Here is a 23,412-nt window from a genome sequence, read left to right as displayed (position 1 = left end):
TGTTAAAAAGGCAACATAAATAGGTTCTGTGGCAACAAAGAACACTTTAAAAATAACTCTCTTATCAGGTGAGCTAGGGCAAAGCATTCATGATGAATTACTCCTCAGAGGAGAACTGAATACAAAAGATCTTGTGGTCTTTGGGTAGATGAAAGGGAAGAGAGAGAAAGACTGATGAAATATGTCTCACAGAAAGTTAGAGACAAGGCAGGCCTAGAGAGATATAAGGCAAGTCTAAAATCAAAAACTGAAAGATCTGACAACTATCGGGAGTACAGGACAATGAGAAAGTAAGTCTAGATTAAAGTTCCATGCGGGAGTTAATATATTTTAAAAAACAGAAACACTACCTAAAAAGGTATTCTCCAGGGAAAAGAATTACATATGGTAGTATGCATTGCAATGTCTTGAGATTAAATAACAGTTCAGCTGGCTCTGCCAGTTCATGTTATAAATTCACATGCTTTTGCAACCAAAATACCAGGGGACAAACACTGGAACAATTAAATGCCTCATACTCTTTGATGCCATGAAAAAGCAAAGAAAATCCCCACTCATTTTATGAATTTTAAATGCTAATTTTTATTTATTGCTAACTGTGCAAAGGATACCAATTCAATACTGTGCAGTAAAACAGTTACATAAATCCAATATTAAACAATAGTATATGGGACAGATCTAAAGCAGAGCACCTTGTGCCTTCGAAACTGATTAATATCATAGAACACAACTCAGTTCAGACAATTCTTAAGAAACCTGAAGAGTTCTCTCATTTAATATTAAGTTAGTTACCCAGAAGCAAATGCTCTACGTTTTGTTTTATTTTCTAGAGAAAAGTGGAAATTTGAATTTTGCAGTTTAATATGATGTGTGACATCTGAACCAAGGAAACAGTTCGTATGATTTATTCCTTTTATCAGTTGGTACTATCAGCTAATATAATGTTGACAAGCTGGATGACAAGAAGACAGCTGAATACAATGAAGTATGCTCAACATGGGGCTAGCTGTACATCCATCTCAATTTCCTTATTCACAAACCAAAGCAACATTCCTTTAAAGTACTATTTTAAATCAAAAGACAAAATAATCTTAAAGACAGAATAGTAAACACCTAAATCACTTTTTAAAACACTAACATAAAACAGTTTTTAGAAACCAAAACAGCAAGAAAAATGGCAGTGAAAGAATACTTCATACTGCTGAATCTTACATATTCTGAGGTACATAATGAGAAGCTGAGGAAGGTGAAGCAATATAGCCAACTGGCCCAGGATTCATAGCACCATGAATATGAGGAGAACCACCATATACTGCACCAACAGGATGCCAAGAGGCAACATATGGATAATCCGGCACAATAGGAAGACAGGAATCAAAACCCGGTAAAGGTGGCTGCCCACAGGGATCTGACATCACTGGATAATAGACTGCTCCACGAGGGACAGATGCAGGGTCAGCATTTGGACAAGTATCTGAAACAAAGAATGCACACAGTACACTTTATATAGAAAGCTTCACTAAAACACCAGTATAAAATGGATGCTCTTAACAAGTAAAAATGAAATTTAGCACTAACTATAGGAAAGAGATTATATGAACATTTACTAATTTAAAATTTTAAATATTCATGTGTATGTGTCAAATGTATTCTGCCTAGTGACAGCTATCTTTCTGGGGTGATTTAGGCACAAAACCCACTACATAAAGAAACATTCTCTAGAGTCCTTCTAGCCAATTAAATTCTTATAAAAGTTGGTCATAATGAAGTTATCCAATCGTTTTCCAGTACAATACATATATTATCCAAATAACTGAATTACTTTAGTGATTAAAAACTCAAGTGTCTATACAGTCTGGTCTACACTTGAAGGTATAGTTTTGAAGAACATTTAAATATTTAAGTGCTATTTCTTGAATGTCATTAAGATCCTTCCATCTTGAGCAGCCGGTTAGCTCAGTTGGTTAGAGCACGGTACTCTTATCAACAAAGTTGTGGGTTTGATCCCCACATGGGCCACTGTGAGCTGTGCCCTCCACAACTAGACTGAAACAACTACTTGACTTAGAGCTGATGGGTCCTGGAAAAGCACACGTAAAATAAAATTTAAAAGTTTTAAAAAAGAAGAAAAAAGATCCTAGCATATTTTCAATTTTACAGCACTTTTGCTACCATGAGTAGGTTTCAGTGGAAATAAGATGCTGTTCTAGCCTTGCTATAGTAATTATACAAATATTCAACAAAAAGGAGTCCTTCATTACTTGGGATAACTTATATTTGTTCATTTTTGGAATTAATACTGCCACCGTCTAATGGTTTACTACCATTAAAAATATCTCTATAAAAGGTACCTGGTACAAAAATGCAATAAAAGTTGATACTTTAATTTTTATTTCCATGGGCCACATCACATGATCATACCAGAGATAATATTCTATAGCACTAATATTTCAAAGCCATTAATATGCTTTAAAAAAGGGAGGAGAGAAAAGAAATTCACATTCCTCATATGTGCCAAAAACAGTTTATTTACACATAAGGTCTCATTTAGTTTTCATAACAACGCTGGCAATTAGGTATTTCCCATTTTACAGAAAAGCAGGCTTAGGAAGGCCAAGTAACATAGCTGAGATCACAACAATCAAGTAGCAGTGCGGGGAAACAGATTGGTTAGGTTAGTCCCTAACGTTTCTTCTTATCTCCTGCTGATTCCTTCCAAGAAAGGCAGTCCAAAGATCCTATGCTGTGAGTAAATACTCAAAAATGCCTCCTCATCTGTGTTATACTGTGAACGTGCAAAGCGACCATCCTTATGGTCTCAAACTTCTTGGTCTCAGGATCCCTTTATACTCTTAAAAAACTGAGGACCCCAAATAGCTTTTGTTTATGTGGTTTATATCTATCAATATTTACTGTATTAGGAATTAAACTGAGAAATTTAAAAATATTAATTCACATAAAAATAAACCCTTTATGTTAACACAAAAGTTTTATGCAAATGAGTTTATTTTCCAAAACTAAAAGAAAATGTGAAATAGTGGCATTGTTTTACACTTGTGGAAATCTCTAATATATGGCTTAATAGAAAACAGTTGGATTCTTATTATCTGCTTCTGTATTTAATCTATTATAATACATTGTTTGGGTTGAAGTACATGAAGAAAATCTGGATTCAGTTAGATATGTACTTAGAAAAGAGAGGTCTTTCAATAACTAGCCTTTTCAGATAACTGTAGATATTCCTTGATGCTACTCAAGTGAAACCAGGTAGTTTCTTAAAGATCAGTAGCAGTATGGATTTTTCATATTTTGTTAATTTTAAAATCCAGTTTTATCTTGCATTTTGGATAGATCTTTTATGAAATCATGCACGGGTAACATCATGCACTGGTAACTGGGAAAATATTCTTTCACTGAGTTATACAGGTCTCCCAAATGTTGACACATTTCATTAGACAATGTAAAAAAAGACATTCATTAACAGTGCCATCTAAGTATTGGGAAGCTGTCAAGTTCGTGGTGGCAGATACAAATTTTCTAAAATTTTAATTTTTACTTGAAAGCTGAAATTTTTATCTTTAACAACAAATACTATCAATTGTTTTTCTTGAAGTGGCAGGCTCATGTAGTTCATTTGAGAAAACGTCTGCCAGATCCCACAGTTTGAATAACCATTGTTTGTCTATCATTCTTTTAAGTAAAAATAGTGTTCCATGAAAAAAGGCTGCTATGGTAGTTCAGATCAGAACTCAACCTCACAAATCCTTATATTTAGGTTAATCATCAAACTTCAATTAAGTGTGCAGAGTGCCTTTTGAATAATTCTCATTTTGTCACACAAATATAAAGCACAATTATTCAAAGATAAATATTTAGGAATTCATTCTCTTCCTTAAAAAATAGTGCTACTCTTTTTAAGCAAAATAGCAAAAATATTATTCAGAAATTAATGGATATCAGCAAGCTGTCAGACTAGAGAAACACTGTGCTTGCCTCCTCCCATAATCACATTTAAATTACAACTAAATTATATTAGGTTGGTGCAAAAGAAATTGCAGTTTAAAAGGTTGAAAATAATTGCAAAAACTGTAATTAATTCTGCACCAACCTAATCAATCAACCTGGAGAACCATGTGAAGAATAGCTGAAACAAAGGCCTATAACTAAACTATTAAAAAGCCACATAAAAATTGGTAGAAGGGGTGGAGATGCGAAACTGGCCGGCCCAACTTGTGTGTGGTGGTTGAGAATCAGGAGGGATATCTTGGCCTTGGAGGTTCCCCCAGAGGAGGGAGGGAACCCAGGCTCACACAAGGAAACCCAGTCTGGAGTACCGGTGTGGGGAAAAGGAGCCCCCAAAACATCTGGCTTGGAAAAACGGGGGATTTTTTTCCATTGGGTGGGACAAAAGGCTGCTGGAAACCCAGACATCTTAAAGGGCCCACACACAGACTCACTTGCTCACAGACACTCCCCCTGGGCTCTGGTGCAGGGATACCAACTCTGGATGTGCTAGAGACAAAGAGAAACTGAGTTGTGTGACTTCAGGGCAAGGACAGGGGTTGGGTGGGGTAAGTTGCCATTTTCTCTGTTTAGAACCTTCCACCATGCAGCCAGCAGGTGAGTGCCGTTTTTCCTGGATTGAGCCCTCTCCCTACATGGCCAAACCTTTTCTCCATTGGTCTGATGATATCCGCTCACTCCATCCTGGTGACTGCCTGAGACCCTGCCCCACCCAATTCATAAAATGCCTGAGGAGCTTTCTGCGGCTCACAGGAGGCTTTTTCAGTGGCAAACAGCTGGCCTCAACTCCCATGCCACTGGAAGCACCATTACAGGCAGTAGTCAGCCGCAGCCCACACTACAGTCTTTCTTGGACAACTCTAGGGGGTAGGCGAACCCATGGTGTGCGGCGGTTGGCCTCGGTGTGCTCTCAGACTTTTACAAGATGCTCCGGCTCTGCACTGGTACCAAACCATAATCCACATTAACCTGGGGAAAAACACTCGCCTCACTCTGGTGACTCCCTGAGATCTCACCTCATCAAATTCATTCAGCAGCAGGCCTCGGGATGCCCTCGGCTTTTTGTGGACTTACCCCAGGCCCAGTACTGCTGGCAGCCGTCCTCAGTCTGCTGTGTGGCCTCTCCCAGGTGCCTCCAGGCCCAGTACAGACAGCAACTGACCACAGATTGCTTTGTGGCTCCTACCAGGTAGTCCCAGGCTAGTCAAAAGCAATGGCTGACCTGGGCCTGCACTGGAAACTATCCTAAGAGGCCTCAGAACAAACATACCCAGAGGTAGATATCAGACCACAACAAAGCACCACCCAATTAGCCTCAAAAGTGGCACGTCCAAAGGGCAGTCTCAGCAGGGACCAGAGCCTACTGGGGCAAATCCTGCTCCACAGTGTAAGCCCACCGCACAGGAACCTATAAACCATGGCTGTGGCCAAACCCTACAGCCAGTCAGCCTGAGGATCAATCCCACCCACTGATGAACCAACAGTAATCGAGGCTCAATAGGAGGGAACACACACAAGGGACACTTGTGGAGCACCCAGCTCAGGTGACCAGGGAGACTGTGCCACTGGGACAGACAAGGAACGTACTATATGAGGCCACCAGACAAGACTAGGAGACACAGCATATATACCTAATGCATAAAAACAAACACAGAGAGACAGCCAAAACGAAAGAACAAATATGTCCCAAATGAAAGAACAAGAGAAAACTCCAGATAAAAAAACTAAATGAAAATGGAATCAAGCAATCTACCAGATACAGAATTAAAAACATTGGTTACAAAGATCCTGAAAGTACGTTTTGAGAACTCCAACAAAGAGACAGCAAGCATAAAAAAAAAAAAGACATAAAAACCATAAAAAAGAACCAGTCAGAAGTAAAGAATACAACTGAAATGAAGAATGCACTAGAAGAAATCACCAGCAGATGAGATGGAGAGGATCAAATCAATGATTTGGAAGACAAAGCAGCAGAAAACACCCAATGAAAACAGCAAAAAGAAAAACAAAAAATGAAAAAAAAAATGAGGCCAATTTACGTGAGACCTCTGAGACATAACATAACATTTGCATCTAGGGATACCAGAAGGAGGAGAGAGAAAGCAAGGGATTGAGAATCTATTAGAAGAAATCATGTCTGAAAACTTTCTTAATCTGATGAAGGAAATAGAAATAGACATACAAGTCCAAGAAGTATAGAGTATCCCAAAAAGATGAACCAAAACAGACTAACACCAAGACAAATCATAATCAAAACACCAAAGGCTAAAGACAAGGAGAAAATCCTAAAAGCAGCACGATAAAGGCAACTGGTTACTTACAAGGGAACTTCCTTAAGATTGTCAGTGGGTTTCTCGACAGAAACATTGCAGGCAAGAAGGGATGGCACTAAATATTCAAAGTGCTAAAAAGAAAGAACTACAAGTAAGAATACTCTACCCCGAAAGGCTATCCTTTAAAATTGAAGGAGACATCAAGAACTGCCCAGACAAGAAAAACCTAAAGGAGTTCATTGCCACCAAAGTAGTATTGCAATGAATATTAAAGGGACTTCTTTAAGAAGAAGTGGGGGTGGTGGGGAAGAGCATCAATATGATTAATAAAATGGCAATAATTGTATTTATCAATAATAATTTCAAATGTAAAGGAATTAAATGCTCCTTTAGAAAGACATAGGGTAGCTGAATGGATAAAAAAAACAAGACCCATACATGTGCTGTCTACAAGACCCATTTCAGATTAAAAAAAAACACAGACTGAATGTAAGGGGATGGAGAAATGTATTTCATGCAAATGGGAATAAACTGGAGTAGCAATACATATATCAGACAAAATAGACTTTACAACAAAGGCTATAATAAGGGATGAAGGACGACAATACATACTGATAAAGGGATCAATCCAACAAGAGGACATAACCCTTCTAAACATTTATGCACCCAACATAGGAGCATCTAAATATATGAAGTAAATACTGACTGACATGAAAGGAGAGACAGACAGTAATGTAATCATAGTAGGGGGCTTTACAGACGAGACCAAATAGATTTACAGACATTTTAGAGCATTTCACCTTAAAGCAGAAGAATATACATTCCTCATAAGCACACAAGGGACATTTTCCAAGATAGAGCACATATTAGGCCACAAAACAAGTCTGAATAAATTTAAGATTAAAATCATATCCAGCATCTTCTCTGACTACAATGGTATGAAACTAGAAATCACTTACAAGAAAAAAAACAAAACACAGAAAAAAATCATGGAGGCTAAATAACATACTACTAAATAAAGAATGGCTTAATAATGACATCAAGGAAGAAATCAAAAGATACCCTGAGACAAATGAAAATGAAAACGCAATTAAACAAAATCTAAAGACAAGTGAAAACAGTCCTAAGAGGGAAATTCAGAGCAATACAAGCTTACTTCAAGACACAAGAAAAAAATCTCCAGTAAACAATCTAACCTTACACTTAAAGGAATTTGAAAAAAAACAGCAGACAAACCCAAAAAGAGTAAAGGGAAGGAAATAATAAAGATTACGCAGAAATAAATGAAATACAATCTCTAAAAAAATACAAAACATCAATGAAACCAAGAGCTGGTTCTTTCAAAAGATAAACAAAATTGATAACTCAAACTAGATTCAACAAGAAAAAAAGAGTATCCAAATAAATAAAATCAGATATGAAACAGAAAAAGTGATGACACCACAGAAATACAAATGATTACAAGAAAATATTAAGAACAATTATATGCCAACAAATTGGATAAGCTGGAAGAAATGGAAAAATTCCTAGAAACATACAATCTTCCCAGACTGACTCAAGAAGAAACAGAAAATCTGAACTGACTGATTATTACTAACAAAACTGAATCATAAGCAACAAGCTCCCAACAATCAAAAGTCCTGGACCAAGTGTCTTCACAGGTGAATTTTACCAAACATTCAAAGAGGAAGTAACACTTATCCTCCTCAAAGGATTCCAAAAAATTCAAGAGAAGGGAGAGTTCCCAAGCTCATTTTACGAGGCCATCATTACCCTGATTCCAAATCAGATAAAGACATTAACAACAACAAAAAAAAATTTACAGGCCGATATCCCTGATTAACATAGATGCAAAAATACTCAACAAAATATTAGCAAACTGAATTTAGCAATACATTAAAATGATCAAGTGGGATTAATTCCTGGGATGCAAGGTTGGTTCAATATCCCCAAGTGAATTAAGGTGATACAACACATAAACACAATGGAAAATAAAAATTATATGATCATATGAATAGATGTAGAAAAAGCGTTTGACAAAATCCAGTATCCATTCATGATAAAAACTCTCTGCGAAGTGATAACAGAAGGAACATACCTCAACATAATAAAGGCCATATATAACAAACCCACAGCTAACCTCATATTCAATGGGGAAAAGCTAAAAGCCTTCTCCTTAAGATCAAGAACAAGATGATGATGCCCACTTTCACCACTTTTATTCAACATAGTATTGGAAATCCAAGACACAGCAATCAGAATAGAGAAAGAAATAAAGTGCATCTAAGTTGGAAAGGAAGAAGTAAAACTGTCATTATTTGCAGATGACACGATACTATATAGAGAAAACATTAAAGATTCCACCAAAAAACTATTAGAACTGATAAATGAATTCAGTCAAGTTGTAGGATACAAAATTAAGATTCCAAAATTGGTTGAATTTTTATACACCAATAACAAATGATCAGAAAGAGAAATTAAGAAAGCAGTCCCATTTACAATTGCATCAAAAAAATAAAATACCTAGGAATAAATTTAACCAAGGATATAAAAGACCTGTACTATAGTTTTCTAACTATAAGACATTGAAGAAAGAAACTGAGGAAGATACAAATAAACAGATGCATAGCCCGTGCTCATGGGTAGGAATAATACTACCCAAAGCAATCTATAGATTTAATGCAATCCCTATCAAAATACTAAAGACATTTTTCACAGATCTAGAACAAATAATCTTAAAATTTATATGGAACCGCATAAACCCTGAATAACCACATAATTCTTGAGAAAAAAGAAATTGGAGGTATCACACTACCTGATATCAGACTATTCTATAAGGCTATAACAATCAAACCAGCATGGTAGTGGCATAAAAACAGACATAGATCAATGGAATACACAGCCCAGAAATAAACACATGCATCTATGGTCATTTAATCTATGACAAAGGTATCAAGAACATACAGTGGTGTAAAGGCAGTCTATTCAATAAATGGTGTTGGGAAAACTGGACAGATACATGCCAAAAAATGAAACTTGATCACCTTACACCATATACAAAATAAACTCAAAATGGAGTGAAGACTTATTAAATGTAAGACCAGAAACCATAAAACACCTAGAGGAAAACATAGGCAGTAACTTTATGACACTGCTCTTAGTAGTACTTTTTCGGACATATCTCCTCAGGTAAGAGAAACAGAAGAAAATTAAACAAATGAGACTATATCAAACTAAAAAGTTTTTGTACAGCAAAGGAAACAATCAATAAAATGAAAAGACAACCTACTGAATGAGAGAAGATATTCACCAATGATACAGCTGATAAGGGGTTAATATCCAAAATATATTTTTTAAAAAACTCATACAACTCAACATCAAATAAAAAAAAGCAAACAATCCAGTTAAAAAATAGGCAGAGGACCTGAACAAACATTTCTCCAAAAAGGACACACAGATGGCCAAGACATATGAAAAGATGCTAAAGGTAGCTAACCATCAGAGACATGCAAATTAAAACCACAATGAGGTAGCACCTCATGATTCAGAAAGGTTATCATCAATAAATCAACAAATAACAAATGTTGGCCAAGAATATGGAAAAAAGGGAACTCTCGTGCACTGTTGGTAAGATTGCAAATTGGTGTAGCATCTACGGAAAATATTACAGAGGTTCCTAAAAAAATAAAAAATAAAACTACCTATGACCCAGCAATTCCATTTCTAGGCATTTATCTGAAGAAATCCAAAAAACTGATTCGAAAAGATATATGCACCGCTATGTTTACTGCAGCACTATTTACAACAGCCAAGATATGGAAGCAACCCAAGCACCCATCAATAAACGACTGGATAAAGAAGATGTGGTGCATATATACCAGTACAATAGAGTATTACTCAGCCACAGAAAAGATTGACATCTTACCATTTGCAACAACATATATAAACCTAGAGGGTATTATGCTGAGTGAAATAAGTCAGACTGAGAAAAACAAATACCATTATGATCTCACTTATATGTGGAATCTGAAGAACAAAATAAATGAACAAATAAAACAGAAACAGATTCATAGATACAGAGAACAAACTGATGGTTGCCAGATGGGAGAAGGGCTGGGAGCTGGGTAAAAAACGTGAGGGGATTAAGAAATACAAATTGGTAGTTGCAAAATAGTTATGGGGATGTAAAATACCAACACAGAGACTATAGTCCATAATGTTGCAACAACTACATACAGCACCAGGTTGGTATTAGACTAATTGGGGATCACTGCATAAACTATATAAATGTCTCACCACTATGCTACACACCTGAAACTAATATAAAATAATACTGAATGTCAACTGTAACTGAAAAAAAATATATTTAAAAAAGGAAAAAGATAAATATTTAGTAAAAATAAAACATGTTTGATGAAATGAAAAATAAATAAGATTGGCATTTTTGTTCACAAATGTGTGGCTTTCAGGAAAACACTGACTACTAGCATGGTTTGGTGCCCCTGCCTTGATTTGTGCATAGGTGCCAGCAGTTTTACCCGCCACTGATATTTGCACTCCCATTGCAAATCTAACAGAGTGAAAGGGACAAACAAAATCTGTGCATTATGATGAATACTTCTGGCTTCATGGATCATTTGAAAGGATCTCAGGGACCCCATGTACCATGTTTTGAGAAACAGTGGTCTAGTATTTGAACCTAATTCTGTTTCCCCAAAAGTAAGACCTAGCTGGACCATCAGCTCTAATGCGTCTTTTGGAGCAAAAATTAATTTGGGACCCAGTCTTTATATTATATTACATTATATTACATTACATTACATTACATTACATTACATTATATTACATTATATTATATTATATTATATTATATATTATTATATTATATTAAGACCCGGTATTATATTATGTTATATTATATTGCATTATATAACACCCGGTCTTATATTATAGTTAATTAAGACCGTGTCTTATATTAATTGTTGCTCCAAAAGACACATTAGAGCTGATGGTCCGGCTAGGTCTTATTTTTGGGGGAAACACGGTGAAATACCCGATGGCTATTATTAAATTGTGCAAAATAAAATCCAATGGTCTTTCTCACAAACAATCTCATTACATACTCACCATTTGCTGATGCTTCTGCCTGTGCACCATCTTGTCTCCCCACCTCACTGTACAACTGAGGAATGGTCTGATCTACCAGAGGAGGTGGCTCAGTATAGACTGAATAATTCTCTACATGAAGCTGTTGCTGCTGCATCTGTGGCACATAGACCATGGAGTGCCAGTAGTTGTGGTAATAGCACTTGGGCAAGAAAGGGAAAAAATAAACACTTTATTGTTCTATTTTCTTAAAGTAGTGCACTTCCTCTCTAAAAAAAAAAAAAAAAAAGTTGGGCCATAATTTTCCCATGGGGTAACACTGAAATTTTTTACTTAAAAGATATGACATTTAGAAAATCTATTCTCCATTATAATTTTAAAACCTTTTGCAGCATCTGCATCTCATATTTGGACCTAGGAATTCTTTTAGGAAAGCATCTGATGGAAATAAAGAGATATACACAATGACATGTATAAACAGAAGTGTTTTATGGCATTATTTTTAAAAGCAGGACACCTTGAACAACCTAAATATTCAACAATAGGGAAGTAGATGAATAAATTATGATCTATTCATGATAGAACACAAAACAGGCAATAAAAAAAACACTGTCAAATATTTAAATGAAAAAATGCTCATACTGTTAACTTAAAAGTTTACAAAATTACACAGCATAGTCCACATTACTTTGTAAATTATGCAAACAAACGCAAAGGAAATCTATCAAAGTATACAGTAGTTATACAGATGATTTCAGTTTTCTTTATACTTTAGTATTTTCCAGATATACTACAATGAATGCTATTACTTTTATTATGAAAAAAAGTATTAAAATATTTTCTGCATTTTCTTGTTTCCCCTGAAGGAATATTTTAAAAATGCTCAGCCTTGTGGAATAAATCACAATGTTTCCACACGTGACTATAATAAACTAACACAACTGAAGGGACAAATCGTTTATTTTTTCAATTCTTGAAATTTCCTTTATGAAAGTTAGTCTCAAATAACAAAAACCAACTTCACTACTCTAAATTTACAAATGTGTTCCAGTTGGGGAAGATAATTTTCTGTAAATGATATGTCCGAGGTTTTAAGGAAATCTATGACCTAATCTAAGCATTATCCAAGAGACTATCTAGTTTACTATCATTGGCAAATCTTAAGAAGCATCATTCCTTTTCAGGAAACACCATCTTGTTATAGCAGAAGTGTCATTTCAAGGAGAAAATGATCCCTGAATGAATAAAAGAGCTCTTAGATGAAATCAGAGATACTTGCTGTGATATTAAGATATTTGTCAGTATCCACCTTTTACAACTCAGGGGAGTGGTGAAAATCAAGTGTCTGGCAAATATCTATGAACACATGAATGCTTAAAAATAATACAGCTCTTTAAATGTCTGAATTTGATTACTTTTCACATGGAATGCAGAAATAACCCTCAAATGTTTTAAGTAAGCAGGATAAACAACACATTTATTATTTTGAGACAGAAAAACATAGTGAAGAGTTAGCACATGATGCTAAATATGGAGGTCAGTATATGCTAAAGTTGTGCTGCTTAGAGTCCCCACTCACCACAATTTAACAACTATTTTATAAGAGAAACTGAAGCACTGGGATGCTAAAGTAGAAAACTGACGTATATGATCTTCAGAGATCTTTTATAAAGACAGAAATATAACTTTCAGGCCCCTGACAGTACTCTTGGCTTTCAAATATCAAGAGTCTGATGATCAAAACAGCTTATATTTTTAATACAGAGCTTATCAAAGCAATTTTAACATAATTCTTACCTGCAATCCCAGATTGAAATAATACTGCAAAACTTTTGTATCTAAAATTTAAAAAATTTAATTGTAGTCACTAAATGACATAAGCAATTAGAACTACCACTTAAAAACTTTTGAGTATTAAGGTAGATACAAATGTAGTCTTCCTACATCAACACCACCAACCAGTTCCACCTTAGAGTAAATGACCATTTACCTACTACTACAGCTAAGATCATTATCTGAGCCAAGGTTTAATCACCAAATACATGCTTTATTTCTACTCTTAATACTAGCAGGTGTTACAAGAATGCCACTCTGCTAATATTTACAAAGAATCCAGTAAAGGAATTTTTTTTGCTCATTTCAAGAGTACAATTTTACTTCAATACAAATCTACTACATAAGCAATCATATTGGATCTCAGTTAGTGGAGCTACTACATAGTACAAACTAAATGCTCTGCTAATGCTAAAATTAGTTATGCCTACTGAGGTAACTAGCACGGTATGAAACAATTCACCTTGTTTTCAGTCAACACGACTAAACACCATTAGAACTCCAAAAACAGGAGGCAATGAGCACAGTAACATCAAATAAGTTAAATCCTAAGATGATAAAATTTCTCCAAACATAGAACTTAATTAAAATATTTCACAAATGAACATAAACTAGATGTAGGGGCGAAGAGGGAATAGTCTTAGCATTCCAATTATATAAATGTATTTTTACCGATTGACCTGGGATCCATGTGTATTCTTATAAATAATATAACCTGAGTTCCACTAACAAATGAATTCTCACAAAACCCCTTTCTTAAGTTGGAGATTCCTGATACATATACGTATGTTTACTGCCACTTTAAATGGCATGGGATTCCACTCCTTAGTATATACATACATCCACACAAAACTTGTATACAAAAATTCATAGCAGTTATTACTCACAATAGTGAAAAATTGGAAACCCAAATGTACATCAATTAATAGATAATAAAATGTGGTGTATCCATTCAATGAAATATTATTCATCCATAAAAAGGAATGAAGTAATGATATATGGTACACTATTAATGAAATAGGAAATCAAGAAGAGTTAATATTTTGCATGGCCTAGAGAGAAAAAAGAAGAGATAAAGATGAGGACTTTCATCACAGTCAGACTGGGTTTTAAGTGAAAGTAAGAAAGCCAAGTGAAAATGTCTAGCAAGTAGCCAGCGACAAGTACCTGAAACTTAAAAGGCCAGGGTTAGACAGATTTAGGAATCATCTACATAAAGGTGATACTGAAGTTTTAAGGTAGAGAGAACAGAATGGAGTTGAAGATCTTGGTGACTACCTTAGGTGCTAGAAAAAAATTGAAAAGCAGCTAGAAAAATCAAGAGAATGTTACAGCAAAGAAATTATAAATAAGTTATAAACAACTTTCAACTACAATTCTCTTTTGAGAAACACTGCTAAAGTGAGAGGTAACAAAGAACATCCAATGGAAAGCTACTCCTTAGTTTAATTAGGGAAACAAAACATATGGCTGAAATCTAAGGCATACCAGCTCCTTTTTTTGCACCCCCAACTCCTCAAAAAAAAAAAAAGAAGAAAAAAAAAAACTTTTCCAAGTCTTCAAAGTTCAGTTAGAATCCTAAATAATACTAAATATCAAAGACTACAACAATTCAACACATTTGTGTTTGTGGTGAGGATTTAAGAAAAAAAATGGAGAATATTTTGATATTGACGCCTGCTTTTCAAGAAAAACAATTGATAGAGCAAAAATATCCAGTTGAGTATCTTCTCCAAGACAGACACATAAGCTACCAAAAAGCAGCATGAGTCAGCTCAACCATCCACTTCTTGATTATGCACAATATATTCTCAGCTTTTGTTGCTCCATTCCTTAGTCATTTACTTAGTATTATGCTCTCGAGTCAATTTCCATTTGGTCCCTCACCCTACTCCCATTGGTTACCCAGAGATATTCTCTAACATTAAAAAAAATAAAAAAATAAATTCCAGGGTTGGCCGGTTAGCTCAGATGGTTAGAGTGTGGTGCTAATAACACCAAAGTTGCAGGTTCAATCCCGGTATGGGCCATGTGAGCGGCACCCTCCCTAATAATTTTTTTTTAATCCCAGATCTAAATAACCCTCACCCAAGTCTCAAAATGCATGTACCTTGAGGCAGATCACTGCCACTTGGATCACAGGAATAAGGTGGAGGTGGTAGAGGTAAGTCTGAAGCCTCCCCCACCTCAAAAGAAGGAGGAGGTGGGGGTGGAGGTGGTAGTGGTGGTGGCAGAGAGGCAGCAACAGCAGGCATCGGAGCAGATAAGTATGGGTAGGATGGTGAAGCAATCACTACAAAACAAACAAAGCATAACGTAACAATTCAAAACTGTAACACCTTATAAGCAGAGTTCATCTACTTCTTGTGTGTTCCAACATGGTCAAACAACTCTGATTCTTATGGTCTGACTTAAAAACAAAAATCTGGAAGGTAAATTGCCCCACATTCTCCTAGACATGCCACTTCAAAACAGGTTCATTACAGGTTGAGTTAAGGAAATTACTTGAAATCAAAAGGAAAAGCTTTGACTATCAAAACTTTGAACACCAGCTAAAAGAACATAAAACAACAAAAAGAAAACATTAAAGCAAAAGTTTTACTTAGCTGAATACAAAGTTAAGGATGTTTTCAGCCATCTGACATTCTTAGTCAAATCAGAAGATGTAGAAACTAAGAAGAGAAACTAATTTGCATAGATAACAGATTTAAGTAATCCCTGAAGGTTTCTACTTGGTAGCATTAGAGTAATATAGGGAACTCTAAATCATGACAGTTCATTTCTAGGACATACGGAATCTAAAACAGACAAGTTTAGGTGAAATATCTTACCCCTGTAACTTTCTATACCTGTTACTATAGCTCAAAAACAACACCCACTTAGTAATTTCACAGTTTTTGATATAAGGAATTCAAATATAATTATGTTTAAATATTAATACATTCTTCTATGATGATAAAGGAAACAATGTGGTTCCAACCTAGTAAAAATAAATTATCTCCATAATATACGTAATATGCCAGATAAATCTGTTAAATTTTTTGACAAAAGATAAATGATACAACCCTTCAAGTTTAATTCAACATTTTAGCTAAGAAATTAAAGTACTACGTTTTATCATTGTGTGACCTGCACTGTAATTTTAACCCTGAGAAATACAGAAAGATTAGTCTAGTCTATTCAATAAAGGTTTAAGTTCAGAGTCTTAGAACAGATAGTTTAGGTATAGCAAGTCAACACAGGCTGAATTTGTTATTCTGAGAATTTAGCAACAGAAATTTAAGGCCAATTACAAATAATCCACATTGTCTCCATTCGCCAACATAAATATTAACAATACACTTATCTATACCCTTTATACAGTTACGGGGTAATAGTAATAGGAGATCTGGGTCTTAGGGTGATTTGCAACTTGATAAAACAACTCTTTGGGGATGATTAAAGTGTTCTTTCTTGACTGTAGTGGTAGTTACAACTCTACACACTGTCAAAACACATAGAACTAGGCACCAAAAAATGAATTTTACCATCTATAAATTAAACAGTAAATTATACAAAACTTGCTCAACTAACTTTTCTGGAGTTTTGTCACACATGTGGAAATCTCCACTTTTACAGTTTGGAAGAGGAATTTGATTTTTAGACTATCTCCAAATGTTCTAAAAGCTTTATGGATTTGCTTTCTATAAAATAATGGCTTCTTCAACAAAGCTCAATGCTCGTGCCTTTTTTTTTAAAATTTATTGGGGTGACAACTGTTAGTAAAATTACATAGATTTCAGGTGTACAATTCTGTATTACATCATCTATGAAGCCCATTGTGTGTTCATCACCCAGAGTCAGTTCTCCTTCCATCACCATATATTTGATCCCCCTTACCCTCATCTCCCACCCCCTACCCCCCTTACCCTCTGGTAACCTTTTAAATGAGCACTCAAATCACATCATTTAAAAATAAATGAATGAAACATGAAGCAACAAATGAACAAATAAAACAAACTCATAAATAAATAAATAAAACAAAATAAAACACACATGGACACGAACAACAGTATGGTGGTTACCAGAGGGAAAGGGGGATTGCAAGGAGGATGAAGCTAAAAGCATTCTCCTTAAGATCAGGAACAAGGCAAGGATGCCCGGTTTCACTTAACATAGAACTGGAAGCCATATCCACAACAATCAGACAAGAAAAAGCAATAAGAGGCGTCTAAGTTGGAAGGAAAGAAGTAAAACTGTCATTATATTTGCAGATGACATGATATTATATAGAGAGATCCCTAATGATTCCACCAAAGCTATTAGAAATGATAAATGAATTCAGTAAGGTAGGACACAAAATTGATATTCAGAAATCAAGCATTTTTATATACCAATGATTATCTGTCAAAAAGGGAAATTAATAAATCCCATTTACAACTGCATCGAAAAAAATAAAATACCTAGGAATAAATTTAACCAAGGAGGTAAAAGACCTGTACTCAGAAAACTGTAAGAAACTGAAGAAAGAAATTGAAGATACAAATAAATGGAAGCATATACCATGCTCTTGGATAGGAAGAATTAACAGTTAAAATGTCCATACTACCCAAAGCAATCTATATATTCAATACAATCCCTATGAAAATACCAATGTCATTTTTCACAGAACTAGAATAATCTTAAAATTTATATGAAACCACAAAAGACCCTGAATAGCCACAGCAACCTTAAGAAAAAAATAACAAAATCGGAGGTATAACACTACCTGAAATGAAACTGTTCTACAAGGCTATTTGAATCAAAACAGCATGGTCCTGGCATGAACACAGACACACATATTGATATACTGATGGAACGGAAATATTCCCACACCTATATGGAAATTTAATCTGTGACAAAGGAGGCAAGAACATACAGTGAGGTAAAGGCAGTCTATTCAATAAAAGGTGTTGGGGGAAAGTGGACAGTACATGCAAAAATAATAAAACTGGACCACCTTCTTACTCTACCGTGTTTCCCGAAAATAAGACCTAGCCAGACCATGAGCTCTAATGCATCTTTTGGAGCAAAAATTAATATAAGACACAGTCTTGTATTATAATATATAAAAGCGGGTATTAAATATTATATTATATTATATTATATTAGACCCAGTCTTATATAAGACCAGGTTATTATATTAATTATATTATATAATATTATATTATACCCAGTCTCATATTATATTAAAATAAGACCGTGTCTTATATTAATTTTTGTTCCAAAAGATGCATCAGAGTTGATGGTCTGGCTAGGTCTTATTTTCGGGGAAACACGGTATACACAAGAATAAACTCAAAATGCATTAAAAACTTACATATAAGACCCGATACCATAAAACTCCTAGAAGAAAATATAGGCAGTAAACTCTGACATTGCTCTTAGTGATATTTTTTCTGATCTATCTCCTCAGGCAAGGGAAACAAAAGAAAAAAATAAACAAGTGGTACTACATCAAACTAAAAAGTTTTTGAACAGCAAAGGAAACATCCAACAAAATGAAACATCAACCTACTGAATGGGAGAAGATATCTGCCAATGACATATCTGAAAAGGGGTCAATATCAAAAATTTATAAAAATTTCATACAACACCAAAAAAAATCCAATTAAAAGATGGGCAGAGAACCTGAATAAATATACCCAAAGAGGACATATGCATGGCCAACAGACATATGAAAAGATGTTCAATATCACTAATCATCAGAGAAATGCAAATTCAAACCACGATGAGACATCACCTCATACCTGTCAGGATAGTTATCTTCAATAAATCAACAAACAACAAGTGCGGGCGAGGGTGTGGAGAAAAGGGGACTCTCGTACACTGTTGGTGGGACTGCAAATTGGTGCAGCCACTATGGAAAAGATCCGGAGGTTTACCAAAAAATTAAAAATAGATCTACCTATGACTCAGAAATTCCACTTCTGGGTATTCATCTGAAGAAATCCAAAACACCAATTTAATAAGACATATACACCCCTATGTTCATTGCAGCACTATTTACAATAGCTAACATATGGAAGTAACCCAACTGCCTATTAATAGACAATTGGATAAAGAGGATGTGGTACATATACACAATGGGATATTACTCGGCCATAAAAAGAATGAAATCTTCCCATTTGCAACAACACTGATGGACCTAGAAGGTATTATGGTAAGTGAAATAAGTCAGACTGAGAAAGACAAACACCATATGATCTCACTTATATGTTGAATCTAAAGAACAAAGTAAACAAACAAAACAGAAACAGACTCACCGATACAGAGAACAAACTAAAGGTTGCCAGATGGGAGCAGGGTTGGGGAGCTGGGTGAAAAAGTTGAAGGGATTAAGAAATACAAATTGGTAGTTACAAAACAGTCATGGGGATGTAAAGTACAGCATAGAAAATACAGTCAACAATGTTACAACAACTATGTATAGTGCCAGGTCAGTACTAGACTAATGGGGAGGGGAGAATCACTGCATAAATTACATAATTGTCTAACCACTACACCTGTACACCTGAAACAAATATAAAATAATACTGAATGTCAAGTATAACTGAAAAAATAATTCTTAAAAATAAAAAAATAAAATTTCAGGAAGAGAAAAAAAGCTAATGGAGTAAATTAATGGAGTTACCTAAAGAGAATGTGATTATGATCATCATGTAAAAACCAACTAGTAGACACAGAGGTAGTTAAATAAGTTCTAATGCGGCTGAGAGAATATAGGGCAGAAAAAAATTTGGAGGTTACTGTCTGAATTCACCTTCCGTGTAAATGCATACTACAATAAGCCCCATAAGGAAAAGCTTTTATAATTTCCAGTTGCTCTAGAGATGTATGAGCATCTCATTTGCAGGCTTAAGAGAGCTCTACAGCATTAACAGGTATATAGTTCAAGGGATGGCTCCAGAACAGAAGCAAACTTTTCTAAAATATTAACAGAAACCAATAAAATGCACTCAAAATGCTTGTTTGTTCCTGTCCATGTAGCTGTACCCTGCTTCAGGACATTTCAGTAGAAAATATGAATATACATAAGACCTGGCTTCCTTAGAGACCAAAGGGCATGACCAAGACTAAGGTGCAGTGAGGTGCAAAATTCAAGGGGCCACCAAATTAATGCAAAAACAAAAATACATGAATAAATAAAATATCAAAATTCCAAAGATAGGATACAAATCTCTACTCGTATGACTTCAAGAGTGAATGCCTCACTGAACTCACCCAAAGCCTGGCCCACAGATTCTGTCTTTAGGGTGAGTCACTAGTCCTGGCCCTGGCAAAAGCCTTGGGAACAATTACAAAAACTCAGTTATAAAAGGATGTGATGTCTATGAGGAGTCTCATATTAAAGGCAATCACGACATCTTGTTACCTGGCAGATAGGCAGTGACTTAAAAGAGAATGGGATGGGGCTGCCAGATAGTCACATGAATAACATGGAAAAAATGAGTTGTTTCATCTAGAGGACAGGAACGGTAAAGAGCAGCTCAAAAACAGCCAAGGCCTGGTAGAGTTATAGTTGAAGTTCATAACTGAATCAAAAAACAAAAAGTAAAATAAATGAAGGCAGCATACATTTTTAGAAATATCTACATAGAACTAATCTGGCATTTAATGAGTAAGTTTTTAATGACTCTACATAAATGAGGCATTACGATGTTTGATTCACCTGTCACTTGATTTTTTTTAGGTCAGACGGCTGCTGGAAGAAGACAGCCAACACTTTCCCTAGTAGTACAGAACATATAAGAAAGGAAGGACAAATACTTGCTTCTTTCTATTTTCCAGTTTTCAAGAAAATAAACTGGTTTCCTATCATCCTCTTTAAGGTGACCAAGTTTTTAAACATTAGGAACTTTTAAATTTAACGTATTTGAGATGTTCCAATCTATTGCAGTTATTACTGTTGAAGCTCAAATTATTCCATCTTTGGCCAGTGGGAACCTCTTCAAGATGGCACCTGAGTCCCTCTGGCATGACCCTAGTACTCTTTGATAGCTACCTGTCATGACAAGATGATCCGGGCTCACCTTAAACATTTCCTGCCCAGACCTGGAATCAGCATTGCTCCACAAAAATTTTTTTTTTTTTTTTAAGTGAGAAACGGTATTTCAAGACCACAAACTGTGCTAGGGATACTCATTGCTGTTTCTAGGCCTTTTCAGTGAACAGACCTAGGAAATAATACAAATATATTTAAAGGTAAAATACCTGAAGTACTTATTGACACTTCTAATTCAAACTTGAGGCCATAAAAAGTTTTACTTAGCCTCTTTATTACATCTGTATTGTCTTTCTTCCATACTGAGACTCCTGGTTAACAAGAACACAGGACATAAAAACAGAATATCCCATACTCACTCATTTGTTTTAACTGACATTACGCAGTCTCCAAATAACAATCTAAGTGTCCAGATAAAAGAATCTGAAGTCTGACAACTGAGGACATTAAAAAATGTTTGGCATATAGTCTCTCAATTCTCCCACTTTCAAAAACAGCTATAGTATATCTATATCGTCCAAACATAAGGCTATTATATAGCATATGCTTAACCTATCAGCCCTCATTTTGTCTTAATTCTATAGGTAAATACAGAGGGTGCCAAAAATATGTATACACATTTTAAGGAAAACTGCATTAAAATTGTAATACTCAATATATACCAATAACAAAAGATGAATACAAGTCACATTTGACTTCCGCAATTACAAGAGATGTTCAAAGTGGTTACCATCAGTGTCCAGACACTTCTGATTACAGCGAACTACTGCTTGAGCAACACTGACAAAAGTGTCCACTTGTTTGGCACCCCCAGTATATATTTAATACTTACCATCAGGTCTTATGCTGATGTCACTAATTATTTTTGTAGTATAAAAGTGAAAACTCATTCTCTAACGCACTGCTGTCCATCCAATACAACTTTCTGTGATGGTAGAAACATTCTTTATCTGCACTGTCCAATACTGTAGCTGCTAGCTACATGTGCCTTTGAGCACTTGGACATGCTATTGAGCAACTGAAGGTTTATTTTAATTAGTTACAATTAATTTAAAGTATCACATGCAGCTAGTGTTTACCTAGCTTGACAGCATAGCTTTAGCAGATTCTTCAGGAAGTGCTCATGCAAATATTCTCTGGGTGCCCTTAAAAATCAGTTTGATTGGATATAAAATCTTTGGCTCACACATTTTTTTAAAAAACTTTTATTGGGGAAGGCGGACAGGACTTTATTGGGGAACAGTGTGTACTTCCAGAAGTCAAGTTGTTGTCCTTTCAATCTTAGTTGTGGAGGGTGCCGTTCAGGTTCAAGTTGTTGTCCTTTCAGTCTTAGTTGTGGAGGGCGCAGCTCAGCTCCAGGTCCAGTTGCCGTTTTTCTAGTTGCAGGGGGCACAGCCCACCATCCCTTGCGGGAGTCGAACCGGCAACCTTGTGGTTGAGAGGAGGCATTCCAACCAACTGAGCCATCTGGGAGCTCAGTGGCAGCTCAGCTCAAGGTGCCGTGTTCAATTTTAGTTGCAGGGGATGCTGCGCACCATCCCTTGTGGGACTCAAGGACTTGAACTGGCAACCTTGTGGTTGAGAGCCCACTGGCCCATGTGGGAATCGAACCAGCAGCCTTCGTTGTTAAGAGCATGGAACTCTAACCGCCTGAGCCACTGGGCCAGCCCACACATTATTTTATTAGTTTAAAGGTTACTCCATTTTCTTCTAGCATGAAGCATCGCTGTCAAAGTATGAGATTATCATTTTCTTTTATACTCGATAGGCTCTTTTACATAGATAATCAAAGGTCTGTCTATTTCTTTGAAGTCCAGGCATTATACTAAGATAACCTGGTGTTGGTTGTTCTGGGTCAATATTCCCAGGTATGCAGAGTAGTAATTCACTATGTAGTTTTAAAGGTTTTTTAATTTCAGGAAAATTTTCTGATTTACACTTTTAAGTATTTGTTCTTTTCCCTTACTTTGGTTTTCTTCTTCAGGGACTTCTATCAGTGTTTGATCTCCTTTACCTAATGTTAGTATGTCACTTGTGAATCTTTACCTTTGTTTTCTTCACTTTAATTCCCCCCCCCCTTCTTACATCTTTCTCGTAAAGCATTATTTGTTGTGTATACCAGGGGTGCCAAAAAATGTACACACATGACTTGTA

At 35.5% G+C, this 23,412-nt stretch overlaps 1 protein-coding gene across 1 annotated transcript in view; it reads right to left on the bottom strand.

Moving 5' to 3' along the window:
- Positions 1 to 557: 557 nt before the first annotated feature.
- Positions 558 to 23,412, bottom strand: part of ALG13 (ALG13 UDP-N-acetylglucosaminyltransferase subunit) — a 74,341-nt gene continuing 51,486 nt past the window's right edge. The window contains 4 exon segments of the mRNA XM_074323865.1: positions 558 to 1,474; positions 11,424 to 11,604; positions 13,200 to 13,240; positions 15,346 to 15,528. Of these exon segments, the coding sequence (XP_074179966.1) occupies positions 1,209 to 1,474; positions 11,424 to 11,604; positions 13,200 to 13,240; positions 15,346 to 15,528 (671 nt within the window). The 3' untranslated portion in view covers positions 558 to 1,208.

This window comes from Rhinolophus sinicus, chromosome X (assembly GCF_036562045.2).
Source record: "Rhinolophus sinicus isolate RSC01 chromosome X, ASM3656204v1, whole genome shotgun sequence".
Taxonomy (NCBI): Eukaryota; Metazoa; Chordata; class Mammalia; order Chiroptera; family Rhinolophidae; genus Rhinolophus; species Rhinolophus sinicus.
This window is presented reverse-complemented; position numbering and strand designations above follow the sequence as displayed.